The sequence below is a fragment of the Leptopilina heterotoma genome, unplaced genomic scaffold (assembly GCF_015476425.1).
Source record: "Leptopilina heterotoma isolate Lh14 unplaced genomic scaffold, ASM1547642v1 Lhet_235, whole genome shotgun sequence".
Classification (NCBI taxonomy): domain Eukaryota; kingdom Metazoa; phylum Arthropoda; class Insecta; order Hymenoptera; family Figitidae; genus Leptopilina; species Leptopilina heterotoma.
The window spans coordinates 944,918-967,027 of record NW_025110952.1 but is presented as its reverse complement, the minus strand read 5'-3'; the positions used below and the strand labels follow the sequence as shown (position 1 = coordinate 967,027).

Genomic DNA, 22,110 nt, shown 5'->3' with positions numbered 1-22,110 from the left:
ACCCCTCACCCTCACCCTCACCTTCCCACTGTGTTGTAATGGTGCGCTGCTCCGCTCGCGCTTGAGGGATGGAGTTCAATGTGCGAATTGCTGGATTCCGAGGCATGGAGTCACCCACGTTTGGCTCGTTCCACATTAAACGTTTTACCTTGTTTACTTTCATATCTCTCTCTCTCTCTCTCTCTCTCTCTCTCTCTCTCTCTCTCTCTCTCTCCCTCTCCCTTTCTCCTTTTTTCCCTTTTTGCATTTTTCATACCTTCATCTTCTCTGTAACCATTAATTTTTACGAAAACTAAAATTCTACTATGAAAACACGGGGAAATATATGTATATAATGTATACCGAAGGATATGTCTCGTTACCGAATGCGGTAAAATCGAAAAAACGAGAAAAATAGTTTGTATATCTGCTGTCCTAGGTAACAAACTTCGGAGAGCAGATGTACTAATTTTAATGCTAGTTACGAATCTGCTCTCGAAAGGTTTTTACGTCTGACAGTAGATGAATAAATTCTACTGGCTAATTTAAAATCTGCTCTCTCAGATTTTCACCTTGGAGAGCAGATATACAAATTTTAATAATAGTTACGAACCTATTGCCCTAGGTAACTAACCATGGAGAGCAGATGTACTAATTGTGATACTACCTGCGAATCTGCTGTCTCAGGCAAAGAGTGAAGAACCTCGGAGAGCAGACATAACAATGCCAATATTATTAGTGTGTAAATCTGGAATTTTGCTGTTACAACTTAAGAAATTTTAACTCAGTTATTAGGTATTATACTTTGGACAGCAGATGTGATGTTCTAGTCAAAGAATCTCGGAGAGCAGATATACTAATTTTAATACTAATTAGTAATTAGTAATTAGTAATTAGTAATTACGAATCTTCTCTCTAAGGATTTCAAGTCTAAAAGCAGATTCTACTATGCTAATTACGAATCTGCTCTCCTAGGTTTGTCTCCTCGGAAAGCAGATTAACTAATTCTAATACTAGTTACGAATCTACAGGGCTCGGATTGTGTGACTTTTTTTCAACTTTTTTCGACTTTTCTAAAAAAATGTGTCTTTTTTTTCATTTTTTTTTTTTTTTGTGAAAAAATGTGACTCATCGAATTTTTCGAGATTTTTTTTAATAGTAAATTTTTTTTGAAAACGCCAATAACTTCTTTTTTAAATAAATATTTAATTATTAATTTTTCCATAGGAAATAAAATTCTTCAAAAAATTCAAATTCAAACCTTTTTAAAATTCAACAATTTATAAAAAAAAAATTGTTATAAAACGTGAGGAAATCGATTACTCCGAGTCTTTGTGTTTTATAATAATTAAAGATGACCGAGTGATAAAAATCATTATTTTATATTATAAGACTTTATAAAAAAAAATTTTTTTTTCAATTATTTTTTATGAAAATAATTGAATTATTTGGAAAAAAATTTATAAAACATTAGTAAGAAATTGAAGTTTGCAGAAGAATTTTGATAATTACAAAAATAATTAAAATTTTGAGGAGAATTTTAAAAAGAAAAATTTTTACTTTTCAAGATAATTGAATTTTGCAAAGAATTTTATTGGAACTTTTGAAAAATAATTAAATTTCTAGAATGAATTTTGTTATTTATGAGAATAAATAAAGTTTTGAGGAGAAATTAAAAAAAAATTTTGAAAATAATTAATTTTTGGCGAAGAATAATTTGATTATTTTTGAAAATAATTGAATTTCTAGAATAAATTTTATTATTTATAAAGATAATTGAAATTTTGACAAGAATTTTATTAAAATTCTATGCAAATAGTTGAATTTCAGAAGAGAAGAATTATATTATTTATAAAAAAAAAATTGATAATTTTGACGGGAAATTAAAAAAAAAATTTTAAAAATAATTGAATTTTGGCGAAGAATTTCATTATTTTTGATAATGATAATATTTTGATGAAAAATTTAAAAAAAATTTTTGAAAAGAATTGAATTTTGGCAAAGAATTAGATTTTTTTATAATGATAATTTTGACGAGAAATTTAAAAAAATTTTTTGAAAATAATTGAATTTTAGCAAAGAATTTGATTACTTTTGAAAATAATTGAATTTCTAGAATAAATTTTATTATTTATAAAGATAATTGAAATTTTGACAAGAATTTTATTAAAATTCTATGCAAATAGTTGAATTTCAGAAGAGAAGAATTATATTATTTATAAAAAAAAAAATTGATAATTTTGACGGGAAATTAAAAAAAAATTTTGAAAATAATTGAATTTTGGCGAAGAATTTGATTACTTTTGATAATGACAATAATTAGATAAAAAATTTAAAAAAATTTTTAAAAATAATTGAATTTTGGGAAAGAATTAGATTTTTTTTTATAATGATAATTTTGACGAGAAATTAAGAAAAATTTTTTGAAAATAATTGAATTTTGGCGAAGAATTTGATTACTTTTGAAAATAATTGAATTTATAGAATAAATTTTATTATTTATAAAGATAATTGAAATTTTGACAAGAATTTTATTAAAATTCTATGCAAATAGTTGAATTTCAGAAGAGAAGAATTATATTATTTATAAAAAAAAAATTGATAATTTTGACGGGAAATTAAAAAAAAAATTTTGAAAATAATTGAATTTTGGCGAAGAATTTGATTACTTTTGAAAATAATTGAATTTATAGAATAAATTTTATTATTTTTATAAAGATAATTGAAATTTTGACAAGAATTTTATTAAAATTCTATGCAAATAATTGAATTTCAGAGAAGAATTTTATTATTTATAAAGATAATTGTTAATTTTGAGAATAATTTAAAAAAAAAATTTTGAAAATAATTGAATTTTTGCGAAGAATTTTCTAACGTTTGAAGATAATTGAATTTTGACAAGAATTTTATTCAAAATTTTTTTAAATAATTGTATTTTGAAGAAGAAATTTTTTCCGACTTTTCGTGACTTTTGTTATAAATTTATGCGACTAAAGCGACTTTTTTTGAGTCTTAAAGAAGATCCGAGCCCTGAATCTGCTTTCCTTAGGTAAAAAAACCCTCGAAGAGCAGAAGTACTATGTAATTCGAATATCAGTTACGATTATGCTATCCTAGGTGAAGAACCTCGGAGAGTAGATATACTAATTATAATAATAGATATGAATTTGTTATCCTAGGTAAAGAAACTCGGAGAGCAGATATACTAATTTTAATACTAGTTGATCGTCTACTGTCCTAGGAAAAAAAATCTTAGAGAGAGCTAGACAGAATTTTTTTTTTTTAATCAATATTGACTGGAATTTCATAAATATTTGTCAAGATAAACCTAGGAAATTTATATTTATTAAATTGTCGCAGCCCTGCTCGGAGAGCAGATATACTATACATCTGATAATACTTACGATTCTGCTTTCAAAAGTAAATAATCTCGGAGAGCAGATATACTATATTTTCTGTAATATTGGTAATTCAAATACCAGTTACGAATCTGCTGTCCTAGGTACAGAATCTCGGAGAGCAGATACACTAATCTTAATATTAGTTACGAATATGCTCTCTCAGTATTTTACCTTGGAAATAAGTAGATTTACTAATTCTATTACTAGTTACGAATCTGCTGTCCTAGGTAAAGAACCTCGGAGAGAAGATACACTAATTCTAATACTAATTAGTAAGATGCTATCTAAAGTTTTTACCTAGGAGAGCAGATACACTATTTATAATACTAATTATGAATGTGCTGTCCTAGGTATAAATAACCTCGGAGAGCAGATGCACTAATTTTAATGGGATTTACCTATATAATATATAAAGTTTTTACCTAGAAGAGCAGATAAACTATTTATAATACTAATTATGAATGTGCTATCCTAGATATAAAGAACCTCGGAGAGCAGATACGATAATTTTAATGGGATTCACTTATATGCTATCGAAAGTTTTTACCTAGAAGAGCAGATTTACTATTTATAATACTAATTACGAATATGTTGTCCTAGGTACAAAGAACCTCGGAGAGCAGATACACTAATTTTAATGGGATTTACCTATATAATATATAAAGTTTTTACCTAGGAGAGCAGATACACTATTTCTAATGCTAATTATGAATGTGCTGTCCTAGATATAAAGAACCTCGGAGAGCAGATACGCTAATTTTAATGGGATTTTTATATGCTATCGGAAGTTTTTACCTTAAAGAGCAGATATACTATTTATAATACTAATTACGAATCTGTTGTCCTAAGTATAAAGGACCTCGGAGAGCAGATACACTAATTTTAATAGGATTTACTTATATGCTATCAAAAGTTTGCACCTAGGAGAACAAATATGCGATTTCTAATACCAGTTGCGAATCTGCTGTCCGAGATAAATAACCTCGGAGAGCAGATACACTAATTCTATTACTAGTTTCGAATCTGCTCTTCAAAATTTTTACCTCGGCTAAAACAGATATACTTACTCTAATTACAAATCTGCTCTCCGAAGTTTTCCCCCCAGAGAGCAGATACACTAATTACTTCTTTTTTCGACAGTTTCTGAAAATATGTGAAAATCGGAATTGTTTTCAAGTGTCAAATATTTATTTGAAATTTTTGAGGTTAGTTGAGATACAGGAGGAAAGTTTTGTTTGGAATCCAGTGGCAAGGGGAAGGGGTAGGGATGTGTTGGGGAAGCGCAGCAGTGGGAGAAAGGGGATGGAAATTGAGGTTGTCGAGGGTGAAGGTAAGCTGAGCAGCTTGAAGTGCTCCACACCAACTCCTAAGATTCCGAATGAAAGACGGCCCAGACAGTTATTAAACCATGAACAAAGGAGAGAGAGAGAGAGAAAAATTCAGCACCAACTTGGAATTTGACATTTTATCCATAACACGACATTAACCATCACTGAAGACTCGAATTTGTCTAAAGATTAATTACACTAATCTCCCTGCGATTATAAATTTTTGGAAAAAATAAATAATTATTAAAAATAAATTAATAAAAAATTTTTAAAATTCATAAAATTTTAGAACTAAGATGTTTTGGTTGAAGTTTTGAACTGTTTGGTTTGAACCTTTCTAAAATATATTATGAAAGGTTTGGAATGAAAGGAAAAGTTGACAAAGACGGGAAGAAATTAACACGACTTTGCGTTGGCGTTGCTTGTACAATGTTTGGAGTGTATATATGTATATATATATATATATATATATATATATATATATATATATATATATATATATTACTTGTAGAGTCTAAGCTAAACCTTACTTAGTCTCTTTTCTTTTCTCCGCTGATCTCACTTGAGTTCCTCTCTCGATCCCGTGAGAGTACACATTGCTACGCCATTGACTGCACAAAGGGAATGCGGCTCAAACAGTGGCACTCAACCATCCACAAGAATAGCACACGAGCCACTTGGAAATTATTGCAAAATTGCGAGCGAAATTCTCCTCGATCATTGGCTTGGCAAATTTTTTTTCTTTTTTTCTTTTTTGATCAGAGTTGATGAGGATAAGGATTTAAATCTGTAGTCTAAATATGTCCTTAAAGTTAGAACGACATTCAAGACGTCCAACAGCTTCCATTGTCCGTTGGAACAACATCCGGATGTCCATCCTCTTTCATTGTCCATTGCGAACAATGTATTTGGAAATTAGGAAAACTATCAAAATTAGAGGATGTTAAAAATCTTCAAATTTCTAAGGATTCACTTCTCTTTTCACTTCCCTTTTCACTTTCTACTTTGACATTATATAATTTCTACTCATCTTTTCATTTTCAATAATTTTCACTTCCCTTTCCACTTTGACTTCCACTTTAATTAATTTTCACTTCCCTTTGCAATTTGACTGCCACTTCAATTTTCCACTTAAATTTTTCCCTTTCCACTTTAATTAATTGTCACTTCCCTTTCCACTTTCACTTCTACTTTCACTTCCTCTTCTACTTTATCATCCACATTCATCAATAATTCGCTTCACTTTTCACTTTGACATCCATTTTAATTAATTTTCACTTCCCTTTCCACTTTCACTTTCACTACAATTTATTTCCACTTCTCTTTCCACTTTAATCAATTCTCACTTCCATTTTAATTTATTTCCACTTCCCTTTCTACTATCACTTTCACTTTAAGTAATTTTCACTTCCGTTTCCACTTTTACTTACACTTCAAGTAATTTTCACTTCCGTTTCCACTTTTACTTACACTTCAAGTAATTTTCACTTCCTTTTCTACTTTTACTTACACTTCAAGTAATTTTCACTTCCTTTTCCACTTTTACTTACACTTCAAGTAATTTTCACTTCACTTTCACTTACACTTTTGATTTCACTTCAAGTAATTTTCACTTCCGTTTCCACTTTTACTTACACTTTAAGTAATTTTCACTTCCTTTTCCACTTTTACTTACACTTTAAGTAATTTTCACTTCCGTTTCCACTTTTACTTACACTTCAAGTAATTTTCACTTCACTTTCACTTACACTTTTGATTTCACTTCAAGTAATTTTCACTTCCGTTTCCACTTTTACTTACACTTTAAGTAATTTTCACTTCCTTTTCCACTTTTACTTACACTTTAAGTAATTTTCACTTCCGTTTCCACTTTTACTTACACTTCAAGTAATTTTCACTTCCTTTTCTACTTTTACTTACACTTCAAGTAATTTTCACTTCCTTTTCCACTTTTACTTACACTTCAAGTAATTTTCACTTCACTTTCACTTACACTTTTGATTTCACTTCAAGTAATTTTCACTTCCGTTTCCACTTTTACTTACACTTCAAGTAATTTTCACTTCACTTTCACTTACACTTTTGATTTCACTTCAAGTAATTTTCACTTCCGTTTCCACTTTTACTTACACTTCAAGTAATTTTCACTTCACTTTCACTTACACTTTTGATTTCACTTCAAGTAATTTTCACTTTCGTTTCCACTTTTACTTACACTTCAAGTAATTTTCACTTACGTTTACACTTTTACTTACACTTTAAGTAATTTTCACTTCCTTTTCCACCTTTACTTACACTTCAAGTAATTTTTACTTCACTTTCACTTACACTTTTGATTTCACTTCAAGTAATTCTCACTTCACTTTCCACTTTTACTTACACTTCAAGTAATTTTCACTTCACTTTCACTTACACTTTTGATTTCACTTCACGAAATATTCATCACTTACTTTTCAAAAGTGGCAAAGAAAGTGAAAGTTAATTTAAGTGGAATCAAAAGTTAAAGTAGAAAGGGACGTGTATATTGACGAATGTGAAAGTGAATGTGAAAGTGGAAGTGAAGTTTGAAAGAAAAGAAAATTTAAGTGGAAATGCCACAAAAAGTGAAAAAGAGAAGTGAAAATTAATTAAATTGAAATCGAAAGTAGAAAAGGAAGAAACTTCCACTTTTGCCACCCCTTCACTTAATTTTCACTTCCCTTTTTCACTTTTAGAGGGAAGTGATGATTAATTGAAGTGAAAGTAGAAAGGAAAGGAAAAATTAATTAAAGAGTAAGTGCAGAAGTAATTGAAAATTAATGAAAGTAGAATTAAAAGTGGAACTGGTGAATAAAGTGGCTATTATTGCCCAAGGGTAATAATGAGTACTTCATGGACCTGAGAGTTGCGGTCAATAAAGTAGCCATTATTACCCTAGGGTAATAATGAGTACTTTATTGACCTGTGAGTAACGGTCAATAGAGCAAGCTTCGCACTTATCTACTGAAACCTACTATTTACTACTTTTTTTTATGTTATGCTACTATTTGGTTACTTTTTTTTAGATTTCATCAACTAAAAGCTACTATTTTTTTTTTTAGAATTTCCACTACTTTAAATTCGCTAGTACTGGAAATAAAAAAAACTATTCTCAAAAATTCTCATCAAATTCTTGAAAACGATTCAATTATATTTTCAAAAAATATTCGAAATTCAATTATATTTTCAAAAAATATTCGAAATTCAATTATATTTTCAATAAACTAGTATTTTCATAAATAATAAAATTTTCACATGAATTAAATTAATTTAGAATAGCATTTTCATTAAAAAATTTCGAAAAAATCAATTATTTAACAAAATTGTTATATACAACTCTTTAAAATAATTCAATTACATTCAAAAATTACAGAAAATTTTTACAGAAATTCAATTATATTCTTTTTAATTATTCTAATAAAATTTTCCGCAATAATTCAATTATTTTCATAAATAATCAAATTCTTCTCACGAATTCAATTTTATTTTTGAAAATTTTAATGAAATTCTTTGACAACTATTTAATTATTTTTATAAATAATAAAATTCTTCTGACGAATTCAATTATTTTTGAAAATTTTAATGAAATTCTTTGACAACTATTCAATTATTTTCATAAATAATAAAATTCATGATATTAGGATTTCAATTATTTTTAATAAAATTTTACAGGAATTTGATGAAAAAAAAATGTAATTATTATGCAAAATTAAATTCCATTTCCTCGAAAGAATCGATTATTTAATAAAAAATGTTTTTTTTTTTAAATTCTTTGAAAGAATTCAATTTGCAATTCAATGATTCTCAATATCTATACTATTTTCATAAAATTTCCAAACAGAATGGAATTTTTTTTCAACTTCGTGATAAGTGTTTAAAACTTAGTTTTTTTTTGATAGTCAAGTTTAATTTTTCGATAGTTACTTTTTTACTACATTTTTCTAGTTTGAAAGATACTTTTTTAAAATTAATTATCGAGTGCAATAAGTCTGATAGAGTGATCATTATTGTCCTAGGGTAATAATAAGTACTTTATTGATCTGTGAGCAGCTATTATTGACCTAGGGTAATATAATGGTTATTTAATAGACCTGCGAGCGGTCAATAAAGTACACTTTATTCTTCTAGGTCAATAATGGGCACTTTATTGATCAGCTGAGTTATAAGTGGGAACTTATGGTAGGCGCCTATACAGAGGTAGATAAAGTGAGTTAAGTAATAAATATAATATTAAAGTAAAATGAAAAGTGAAAATCGAAGGGGAAAGTGAAGTGAAATTACATAAAAATGACACTTTGTAATAAAAAAATAAATATTTTGATTAGTTTTGAAAATGACGGGGCGCATGATTATTGCCCAAAATTCAATTTCATAATATTCAAAACATTGAAATTCTTATTATCGAAACGTCAATTCACATAATTTTCATATTTCTCAATACCATATTCAACATAATTTTCATTTTGTCGAATAATCATTGATTCTAAATTTTTAAATAATCGAATTGTTTTTTAACATAATTTTTATTCTGACTAATATGTCTATTGGTTAGAAGTATTAAATGTTCGAATTATCAATTCGTCGAATGCTCAAAACATAGAATTGTTAATTCGTCGAATGCTCAAATCATCGAATTTTCAATTCATCGAATTTTCAATTCGTCGAATGTTCAATTCGTCGAATGTTAAAAACATCGAATTGTCAAATCGTCGAATGCTCAGAACATCGAATTGTCAATTCGTCGAATGCTCAAATAGTCGAAACGCCATATCTGTTCGAATTGTCAAGGAGTAGAATGGTAAAGTAGTCGAATGTTCAAAACGTCGAATCGTCAAAACGTCGAATTGCCGAAATTTCGAAAAATTTGTTTGATTTAATTAAACATTAACTTAAAACGTTAAAACAAACAATCGTTAACTTAAATCAAACAAATTTCTCGAAATTTTGGCAATTCGACGTTTTGACGATTCGACGAATTGACATTTCGACATTTTGAGCATTCGACGAACTGACAATTCGATGTTTTAAGCATTCGACGAATTGACGATTCGACGTTTTGAACATTCGACTACTTTACCATTCTACTATTTGACAATTCGAACAGATATGGCGTTTCGACTATTTGAGCATTCGACGAATTGACAATTCGATGTTCTGAGCATTCGAAGATTTGACAATTCGATGTTTTTAGCATTCGACGTTTTGAACATTCGACGAATTGAAAATTCGATGATTTGAAAATTCGACGAATTAACAATTCTATATTTTGAGCATTCGACGAATTGACGATTCGAACATTTAATACTTCTAACCAATAGACATATTAGTCAGAATAAAAATTATGTTAAAAAACAATTCGATTATTTAAAAATTTAGAATCAATGATTATTCGACAAAATGAATGAATTATGTTGAATATGGTATTGAGAAATATGAAAATTTTGTGAATTGACATTTCGATAATAAGAATTTCGATGTTTTGAATATTATGAAATTGAATTTTGGGAAATAATCATGCGCACCGAAAATGACAAGAAATAAGTTCGTTGGATGATTATATAGTCATGAAGATTGCTGAAATCATATGACATAACGCGGGAGGAGCATTTCATTTTTGCAGCAAGTTAAGCTAGTGCTGACCCCATAAAAGTTTTTATGCTCTGCTTGTGTGTGCCCCGACTTGAGCCGAAACGACAGTCACTTTCGTTTAATATCTTCTCAAGATTCAGTCTCTTTCTCTCTCTCTCTCCTTCGTCCTTGCGCCTCTTGTATACTATCTTGTTTCTGGTTTCCTTTTCCCTTCCTTGCTTCGTGTGGAAATGCACGTCCTCTATTCCACGCACGGTTTTTTTCACGGTTGTTCTATATTTTCTGTATCCTTTCCTCTTGTCCTTGTCATCTCTCTTTCTGTTTCTCTTTCTCTTTCGGATTCTCTCTGTTTATCTCATTCTCTCTCTGTCTCTCTCTTTCGGATTCACTCTCTTTATCTTTTTCTCTCTCTCTCTCTTTCGGATTCTCTTTCTTAATCTCCTTTTCTCTCTGTTTTTCTCTCTCTCTCTCTCTCTCTCTCTCTCTCTCTCTCTCTCTCTCTCTCTCGAAGAGAGAGAAAAATAGAGACAGAGAGAAAAGGAAAAAAAGGAGAGAGAGAGAGAGAGAGAGAGAGAGAGAGAGAGAGAGAGAGAGAGACTCTTTTGGTTTCTTTTCTCTTCTCAACTGTAGAGTAGATGAACCTCTCTCCTTTGACTCCCACTCCTCTGCATGCCGCACCCTACTGCCCTCTCCGTTTCCACACCTCCGCTTAATAATACACACCAGCCAGCCAGCCACCCGCTCTGCTCTGCTCTGCCTCTGCTCGACTCGGCTCCTACAACGAGAACGGCATATATACCAGAAGCACCAACACCGCACTGGTGCCAGTGCGGTATACCATACCACTTTATTGATCTTCTTTCCCCACTTTTACGGGTTTCTATCCGAATTTTCTGCCTTTTTTATATGCAACGTCATTCCAAGGCCTTAAAAAAACCCAAATTATACTACTTGCCCCGTAATAATATCGAACCAAAAGTGATCCTCTTGTCTCTTCTCAAAATGTAACTCACACACACACTCACACACACAAACACTCCAACAAATTTGTACGTCAATTTACTTTTCCACTTAAATTGTAAATTTTTCATCTTTTTTTTAACATCTTTCAACATCTTTTTTTAAAATAAATATTTAATTGATTATTTTTCCATAGGAAATAAAATTCTTCAAAACATTCAAATTCAAACCTTTTTGAAAGTAAACAACCTATTTTTAATTCTTATAAAACATGAAGAAATCGATCACTCCGAGTCTTTGACTCGGAGCAATCGATGTCTTCATGTTTTGTAATAATAATTAGAGATAAGTTGATAAAAGTCTTCATGAAAATTCAATTTCCAGAAATATTCTATTCTATATTTGAATTTTATTATTTTTATTTTCTAAAATATATTTAATTAAAGAATTTACGAATAATCGAAATTTCCCAAAATTGAATTGTAAACAAATGGAAAATTAATATTGAAAGAAGCGACTGGTAACTGTGTTTACACGCTTTAGAACTTATGGCATATTGTAGAAGAACCCAAAGGTAATTCTGAAAGTAGTACTGTCTTAGTTTGGTCAGACGCGCTGATTCACTCGTCTCATATGCGCGCACCATTCAAAAAAAAAAAAAATAAAAATGTTTTCATCTCACAATGTTCAATATTTTTCCACCTAAATTATTAACTCTATTAATTCAATTTTATTTCTCTTTACTTCATCGAATTTCAAAATATTTCCCCACTTTTTCAAAATATAAAAACTAAACTCAAATGTTGATATAGTTAAATTTCCTTTTTTTTAAATTATAACCCAATTTAACAAATTTGCGAATAGTAACAGGCTACGGATCGACTTTAAGGTGCAAAAAAGTCGCTTTAGTCGATTTAAATTTTAAAATAGAAAAAAAGTCGAAAAAGTCGATTAATAATTTAAAAAAAAATAAATTAATTAAAATAAATAAATAAATATTTATTAAATAAATGTTTTTTAAATCTGTTTATATTGTGACCTTAAGGCCACAATGTAAACAGATTTATTATTTAAATACAAAAATTCAGTTCTTTATAATGATTCTAACTGTCCATGTTTTTTAAGTTATTAATTAATTTTCAAAAAATTATAATAAAGAAATTCTTAAAATTAATTTTTCAAAAATATTTTTAAAATAATTTATGAAAGATAATAGTTTTTCAATTATATAGAATTGAAAAATTTCCAAATAATTGCAATTTGGTAAATTCTATTAAAAAAATAATTGAATTTTTAAAGAATTTTAATTATTAATATAAACGCGATTTCTCCAAAATTTTAATAAATCTAAAAAAGTCATATGGTGTTAAAATGTTAAAAGTAATTGTAAAAAATTTTAATGTTATTATTTTTTGTACGTATTTGAATTTTTGAAAATTTGTATTTGAAAATATTGAAAATAATTGAATTTTAAAAAATTAGAATGCAAAAAATTCAAGAATTATTTTTTTCAAAAATATTTTAATATAATTTTTTTGAATCTAATTTTTAAATTGACATTTTTAAATTTACACTTGAAGATTTTTCATTAAAGTTTTAAGAAATCCATTATTTTCAAAATTTACAATTAAAATTCTTTTAAAATTTATTTTCAAAAATTGTTATCAATCACTTTGTAAAAAAATCAATTATTTTCAATTTAATTTTACAAAATTTCAATTATTGAAACTCTGTTTTATTGTAAATTTTAAAAATTTATTTAGTATCTAATATTTATAAAAATAGTTGAATTGTTTCGAAGAAATTATTAAAAATTTTAGGAAATAATTGAATTTTATGGGAATAATTGAAAATATTTGAATTCTTCTGAGAAATTTAACTCAAAATGTTTTGAAAATAATTGAATTCCTGCAATGAATTTTACTATATTTATAAAAATAATTGAATTCTTGCGAAGAATTTTACCATTTATAAAAAAAATTGAATTGTTTCGAAAGATTGATTAAGATTTTAGAAAATAATTGAATTTATTCTTTTAGATTTTAAGAAAATTCTTACCAACAATTTAATTATTTACATAAATAATTCTTCGAAAGAAGTCAATTATTAAAGATAAATAACAAAAATATTTTTGAAAATTCAATTATTTTAAGGCATATTAATAAAATGCTTTGCAAAATTCAATTATTTTCATAAATAACAATATTCATAACAAGAATTCAATTATTTTTAAAAGTAATAAATTTATTCTTGTAAACTCAATTGTTAAGTGAATAGTGAATATCTTAAATTAATAATAATGTAAAGTTTAAAATATACAAGCAAAATTTCTTTCGAGAACTAAATTCATAAAATTGGAAAGAAATACAGTTTTTAGTTTGTCTGTACCTTAAGATCTTTGAATTCTACAAATTTCTTCGTGGGTTTTACCGTAATAAAACAGGGAAAAACATAAACACTTATAACTTAAGAAGCAAAACTCTAAAATTGTCACGTCGTGCTTTTGAATATGAAACCTAACCAAAATGAACTATTGTTACATTTACCCTAGTAGAAATTTGTCATAGTATCTTTAAGGGCACTGGACAGTTCCACTGGAAAATTTCGAGGCACTTTACAGTTAAACTGGCTAAAAACTATAAAGTGATGTCACGCTAATTTCTTCAAGTTATTGTCCAGTCAAATTTTACAGTTTCTGATCATCAGTCCTGTAGAAAAACTATACAAAATAATTCACTTGGAAATGTCAAAACTTTCTTTATATTGACGTTACGTATTAAACACGTACAAATTTGAAAATATAACGTTAAATTTTTTTGTCAACAAATTAAATAAATTAAAATTTTACGAAACTATATTTTTACTGTTGGTGTATCTATTGTTCCGTATAATAAATGATTTATAATAAATTATCTGTAAAATTATTTTTAAATAACTACATAATTAAAAAAAAATATAAAAATTACTGATTCTTGAACACATGTCATTTTTTTACATTAAACAACATTCACTTTTTCCTTTAATTAAGCACAACACTGAAATAAATATTATTATTTTATCACACTACAAACTTATAAGTAAACCCTAATATGAAGAATTAATTCAGTTCAAACGAAAAATATCTAGCGGTTTCGGGGAGCGAACTCGGGTCACACTGGGACGAAATACCTAAACGCACGCTTTACGCATCACGGCCGTTCTAGTCGATGGACGATTCCGGAAAAATAAGAACCATACTCTACCGGCAGGTAAAGCAGTTCCCTTTTTCATCTTTTCTAGCTCAACTGGCGAATTACTGGACAGCTACTGCATAACACTCTAAAGTTGAACTTATTGATTATTACTGTATAGAAGTTCTGTCTGTCCAGTTATTCTCATGGTACTGTCTAGGCGTTCCGTGAAATTATGTTTCAAAGTTTGTCGTGGCGTTAGCGCTACCGTCAGTCCAGCAACTGAACAGTGTTGTGTAGACATTTTCCATAAATACATCAGAGTATACACTGAAAGAAATAATTCGCGGGTGTAACTAGAATTATGTCTATTTTTTCCGTAAGGAATTAGTAATAAATTGTTACTGTCTACTGTCATTAATTATAGACAGTTCTGTTATTCAGATCGGAGAGCTATACATATGTCAACGTCAATTCATCAATGTAAAACATAACCTCACTTTATTGGACCAATTCTAACTTTTTGTATGTAACAGGTTTGTTAAATTAATATTTATACATATAATAAGAGTATATAATCTTGAAAAGAAATTGTCTTCTGAATTTAAAAAATTAGTTATTTTAATTAACTCAATTAATTGAAGCGAATTTTAAAAAAATTTTTTTTTTCTAAAGGAATTTTCATTAAAAATAAATTTTGATTGAAAAGAAATTTTTATTATTAAATCAAAATTTTAATATTAAATAATTTAAAAAATTTGTTATTTAGTTGTCAACAGTAAAATAAAAGAACAAAATTAAAATTATAAAAACTATAAACTGTAAAACCAAAAGATTTATTTTATAGAAAATATTTCGAAAATGTCAATACACAACTGTTTAGTTACTGAAACTGGCGGTAGCGCTAACGCCACGACAAACTTTGGAACATCATTTCTCGGAACGCCTCGACAGTGCCATGAAAATAACTGTACAGGACTTCTATGCAGTAATAATCAAGTTCAACTTTATATTTTCTTTAACAGTGTTATGCAGTAGCTGTCTAGTAATTCGCCAGTTAAGCTAGATTAAACTTCCATGACTAAAACTGTACAGTAACTTGAATAAATCTAGTCATGCCACGACAAATTTCTACTAGGGTATATTGGGGGACAGATTATCGAGGTCCTACGGTTTATGGAGGTACTAGAGTCATTAGAGATGTAATTTCTCGCACCTTAAGTGTTTCCTCCACTTTTAACCCCACATTTTGAGGGCGTATTTTTTGGGCGTTTCCAAATTTCTCCCACTTAAAAACCTCATTTTTCTCACTTTGAAATACCTTCCATTTTTGCAAATAGACAGAATAACAGCAACTTTCGGAATCGAAACATGTACTCGCGACTAACCACAAGATTGTAATATGAACTTTAACTTTTGTCTTAAATATATGTATAACTTCAAACTTAGTATCAATCATTTATTTACCTGAACGATTATTATTAATTTAACGATCGTGATATGAGATGTTTCTCATACGTATCAACAAATTATTTTTAAAAGTAATAAATTTATTCTTGTAAACTCAATTATGTATTTTAAAAAATTCAAATAAAATTGTTCGCAAGAATTCAATTAGTTTCATAAATAATAAAATGCTTTTTAGGAATTCAATTATTTTGAAAACAATTTAATAAAAAGTCACGCAGACTTACTGTTTTTTTAAAAATAATTGAATTCTTGCGAAGAATTTTACCATTTTTTAAAAATAATTGAATTGTTTTGAAGGATTTATTAAGATTATAGAAAAATATTGAATTTATTCGAAATATATTAAAATTTTTTTAAAAAATTAAATTCTTCCGAGGAATTCAATTTCAATTATTTTCAAAATTTGCAATTAATATTCTTCAAAAGTTGATTTTCAAAAATTTTTATAATAAACTTTTAAAAAAATCAATTATTTTCAATTAAATTTTACAAAATTTCAATATTTATTGCCATTCTTTTCAATTGTAAATTTCGAAAATTTAATTCGAGAAATTATTAAAAAATATTTTTTGAAGTTTTGTCTATAGTTATTTTTCACACTATATAAAAATCGAAATAAGTTTCATTTTATACTAAAAATATTATTGCAATATTTGGAAAATAAGTCGAAAAAGTCGTAATTTTTGAAAATAAGTCGAAAAAAGTCGCATTTTTTGAAAATAGTCGAAAAAAGTCGAAAATGTTATAATATCCGAGGCCTGTAGCAAGAATAAAATTTTTTTCGAAAAAGTAAAAAAGAAGAAGAGGAAAATTGTATACGCCTAAAAGTGGAATGAAAGAGTGAGAGAGAGAGAGACACTGAGGGTGGGGGGAGGGTGATTGTGATCCCAATTTTGAAGAGGTGGTTACGGTTCTGGTCGAAGTTGAAGGCAAGAACGGCGGGCGCAGGTCGGCAATGTACGTCGGAGAGTTTGCTATCGGGTCGACATAACACGACACTCGGCGATTTTACCCGAAGCAAACTCTACATTGCATAGAGTGACTGCTCAACTCTTCCTTATATTCAGTGGCTGGCGATTCGTCGAGGCGTCAAGTCTACCTTATGTGATTATAACATTTCGTACCGTCGGTGGAGCCACTGAAGCCACGTGCTTCCTTTTTTTGACAGTTCATTTCTCAACACCCACTGTTTACAACCATCACCCCCCCCCCTCTTTACTGGGAAATACTCCCCCCAGAAGAAATTTACCAATTTTCATTTTTTTTTTTCGGAAAAATAATAAGTGATGACACTGTTCAGTGGAATTAGTTCCAATTTTGCCACAGGGGTCATTTTTTCTACTCCGGTACGGTGTAAAAACAAAAATTTCCTATAATTATTATAATTAAAATAATCGTATAATACGATAATTTTATAGTGACAAAATCAGAAAAAAATCGGGCAAATTTGCTCGATTATCGAATGGGAGGAATAGAATGGAATTAAGGATTAATGAATTGATGACCTTGACGGAAGAGAGAAATAAAGAGAAGAAGAAGAAGGAGGAGGAGAAGAAGAAAAAAAGATTGCACATTGTGAGAGAGGACTAAATAGATATCACTCTCTTTCTTGTGAGAAGTGAAGAAACGAAAAAAGTTAAGAAAAAGTAACGGCATTTGGCGAACGGAAGTTTGTGGTGGTGGGCGACGGCGGCGGTAGCGGGAGAAGAGACGGAAAAGAAGTGAGAAAAAGAAGTTTTTCGGAGTGGGGGGAGAGAGTGAAGAGATTCTGGGCACGCGCACTCCACCTGCTGGCGTGTAGTGGCACGCGCCGGCTACTACCTCTCCCCTCTCTTCTGGCTCGCCGGAGAGGTGCGCCCCCCCCCTTCCTCCCTCCTTGGTTCGCGTACTCGCCACTGGACCCCCCCTCCTCCTCCTCCTCATCTTCCTCCTTCACCCTTTTACGCGTGCCACACGACAGCCGCGAGCCAGGACGCGCGGGAGTCAATTGCCCGCGGACTTGGACAGGGCGAACACTGACATTTCCTGACTCTTTCTCTCTCTTTCTCTCTCTCTCTATCTGATCCATTCTCTTTGATCTTTATTCTTTAAAAAAAAAATTTCCATTTTACCCATTTGCATTCCTTTTTATTGACCATTTTCCATTCTTTTTGACGAATTTCCATTCTTTTTGACGAATTTCCTTTCTTTTTGACTATTTGCCTTTCGTTTGGACCATTTTCCTTTCTTCTTTTCACCAATTTCCTTTCTGTTTGACCAATTTCCCTTCTTTTTTCAACCAATTTCCACCAATTTCCTTTCTTTTTGTTCATTTTCGTTTCTTTCGGTCCATTCACAACACTTTTTGCCTATTTTCCCCCCTCCAGCGACAATTTTCATGAGGGAAAGGGGAATTTTTCATGTTTTTCGAAAAGCACCATGAGGACCCACCGCACACAAGGACGGAATGCAGTGCGTTATAGCAGACTAAATATATAAACGCCTACGAGTGTGAATAATTCCACACGACGAAAATAGTTTTCTGGTTCCAGCGGATAATTATCAATATAGTTTTTTTTTGGTTCGCGTTTGGTTGTTGTTGTTTTTTTGCCCGAATTTACATTTTTTCCCGGCAAATAGCCAAATATTGAAGAAAGAGGTTTGGTTTTTTTTTTTTTTTGTTGAAGAGAGGATAAAATGCATCAGCATCGTTGCAGAAATGTGCGGGAGGTTTGCTGCGTGTGGGACCGTTGGGATACCACCTGTTGATGTTGTTCGAACGGTGTTGTTGAGTTTTCAACGATCACGTGACTTGGGGACTTGGATGCATCAACACTTTTGGGGTGGGGGTCTGTGGGATTCAAGCTGGACTTGAGAAAAAGTGAAAATGAAAATGACTTCCAATAATTATTATTGTTGTTGTTGTTGTCGTTGTGGAAGTTGAAGGGATGTTTTCGATATAAAATTGTGTGTTTTTTGGGGGAATATAATAGTGGAATTTCCTTTCGAAGGAAGTGTTTTATTTTTCTTCTCCGTCATGGGAAGAATTCGTCGTCATCATCAGATGCCTAGGGCAGGAAAATAATCACTGAGGGAAAAAGATTGTTATAAATCCACGTCGCCTGGAATGATGGTACGTTCTTCTTCTTCTTCTTCTTCTTCTTCTCATTTCGCCTAAATTTAGTGTTCCTAAAATTATTTTCATACAGAACCTAAAAAATAGATATGGAAAAATCATCACGTTTTTTTCTATGTTCGCAAAGTTTTTCTGCAGATTGAAACCAAAAAAACTTCGTTTTTTTTTCTCAATCTGCAGAAAAACTTTGTCCATTTCGAACTGAAATGAAAAATATAAATTTTCAATCTTGTTTTGAAGAGATTTCTCTTCAAGTCAGGTTATTTCATCCGGAATGTATAGGAATGTAACAAATAAATTGAATCAATTTATTTGATTCAATAAAATTAAGAGAAATACACAAACGAAAACTAACGATGCGAAATGGAAGTGAAAATATTTTAAAAGAATACATTAATTGTAATATTGAAGAATTAGATTAATTTTGCGGTGTTTTATTTTATTTATTTTATTTATTTTATTTACAATAATAAAAATTGCATGGACGTCTGCTCGTCGTTGCATTGTTGGTATAAAAAGTGCGTGGGGCAATAGATCAGTTGTTGGGCGTAACGGAATTCTAGCGGTTCGGTCGTTCATTCGCTGGATATTACGAGAGCATGCACTTCCATTTCTTCTGCTAAACCATCTTCGAAGTCTTGCAACAGTTTCACTGCAAAAATTTGTTCCATTGCACTTTTTATATATTATTCCGTTAAATTTTAATATTTAAACATAGAATTTTAATATCAGGGATTTTTTAATTAAAAACGGAAACATTTTACCATTATTATTATTATTATTATTATTATTATTATTATTATTATTATTATTATTATTATTATTATTATTAATAAAAATTACTCATGAATTTAATTATTTTCATAAATTATAATAATCAATGTAATTTTATTTTTCTGACTTTTTCCTAATTTTCATCAAAATTATTTACTTCTTTCTTTTATTCTGCTAATAAATATTGAATTCCTGCAACGAATTTTTGTTATTCATGAAAGAATTTAAATATTTATAAAAATAATTTCATTCTTGCGAAGAATTTTATAAAATTTTTTAAATAATTCGACTTCTTTCGACTAAATTTAAGCAAATTCTAATTTAAATAATTGAATTCCTGAGAAATTTTTATTATTCATTAAAATAATTGAATTCTTACGAAGATTTTTACAGAAAATTTTTTAAATAATTGAATTCTGTTTGAAAATTTTATGAAAATAGTAGATATTGAAAATATCATTGATGCGCGAAAAGTTTTTAAAAAGAATTCAATTTTACAAAGAATTCTTTAAAAATTTTTTTAAATAATTAAATGTCTGTGTGGCATTTTATTAAATTTTTTTTTTTGAAAATAATTAAATTCTTAAAAAGAAATTAAATTTAATTAAATTAAATTCCTAAAAATTCCCAAAATTTATGAAAATAATTGAATTCTTGCGAACGATTTTATTAGAATTTTGGAAAATAATTGAATTTTCAAGTAGAAATTTCTTACTTTTAAAAATAATTGAATTTTTGCGATGAATATTGTTATTTATAAAAATAATTGAATTTTGCAAAGAATTTTATTAAAATGCCGGAAAATAATTGAATTTTCGGGTAATAATTTTGTTATTTATCTTTAATAATTGAATTCTTTCGATAAGAATTATTTATATGTAAATAATTAAATTCTTGGTAAGAATTTTCTTAAAATCTAAAAGAATAATTGAATTATTTGAAAAAAATTTAATTAAAATTGTATTTAAAATAATTAATTTCTTTCGAACAATTTTATTAAAACATTTAAAAATATTTGAATTCCTGTGAAAAATTCTAATATCTTTGTAAATAATTGAATTCTTCCAAAGAATTTAAAAAAAAACATTTTTTTAAATGTAATTAATTTTTTCGACGAATTGAAATTCAATTTTTAAGGGCATTTGAACCATTATGACGTCACAATGTGTGCAAAGCATGAGTTTTAAAATTGTGACGTCATAATGGTTCAAATGCCCTTAAGAATAAAAACGTTTTTTACTAAGAATTTTATTAAAATTTTCAAAAATAATTGAATTCCTAAAAAGCATTTTATTATTTATGAAAATAATTCAATTCTTGCGAATAATTTTGCCATATTTATAAAAATAATTGAATTGTTTTGAAGGATTTATTAAGATTTTAGAAAATAATTGAATTTATTCGAAATATATTAAATTTAAAAAAAAAATTAAATTCCTCCAAGAAATTCAATTTCAATTATTTTCAAAATTTGTAATAAAAATTCTTTAAAAGTTGATTTTCAAAAATTTGTATAAAACACTTTTAAAAAAATCAATTATTTTCGATTAAATTTGACAAAATTTTAATATTGATTGAAACTCTTTTCAATTTTGTAAATTTTGAAAATTTCCATTTTATACTAAAAATTAATGCAATATTCGGAAGAAAAGTGGAAAAAGTCGTAATTTTCGAAAATAAGTCGAAAAAAGTCGCATTTTTTGAAAATAGTCGAAAAAAGTCAAAAGTGTTATTGTAATATCCGAGGCCTGAAAAGTCCAAATCCGAAACTAAAAGTTGAAAGCGAACACAATTCCAAACGAAAAATTGAAAATAAAGACAAATCCAAATTTAAAACTAAAATTTGAAAGTGAATCAAAAACTAAAACTGGACGCAGATCGAAAACTAAAATTATTCATAGATTCCAAAACAAAAGCAGTTTTTGAATACAACTTGACAACAGCAGTCGCACAATGCCAAAGTAATTATTCTACACGATGAAACAGAGTTTCATTGAGAAGGAGAGATTAGCGCCTACCCCCGTTTTGATAAATGCATCTCTCTCTCTCTCTCTCTCTCCGCAACCTCGACTGTTTTATCTCCAGAGCGGTCCATTCCCCTCTCCTGCGCTCCATAACGTCTAGCCCGCCACCACCCCTTTGCTTTCATACTGCACCGCGACCTAGTTTAACGACCTAACGAGACGCCGAAATGCAATTTTCACAAAACCACAAAGTCGGTGACCCCGAGAGAGGGAAAATGTGCACGATTCGTAATTAAATGGAAATCCTCTTTTTTTTTTCTTTTTTTTCTTTTTTTTTGGGAA

General features: G+C 28.9%; 1 protein-coding gene across 8 annotated transcripts in view; it reads left to right on the top strand.

The window, feature by feature from the left end:
• The window catches only part of LOC122502710 (neurogenic protein mastermind-like), a 237,878-nt gene that overhangs the window by 113,777 nt on the left and 101,991 nt on the right, over nucleotides 1–22,110 (top strand). For 2 of the 8 annotated variants that reach the window (XM_043612885.1, XM_043612884.1), the window contains exon 1: nucleotides 18,090–19,027. The exons of the other annotated variants lie outside the window; for them this stretch is intronic. In XM_043612885.1, coding sequence (XP_043468820.1) covers nucleotides 19,022–19,027 — 6 coding nt within the window. In that variant the 5' untranslated portion in view covers nucleotides 18,090–19,021. Of the gene's footprint in view, nucleotides 1–18,089; nucleotides 19,028–22,110 lie in introns of those variants that run through there. 8 annotated transcript variants of the gene reach the window in all.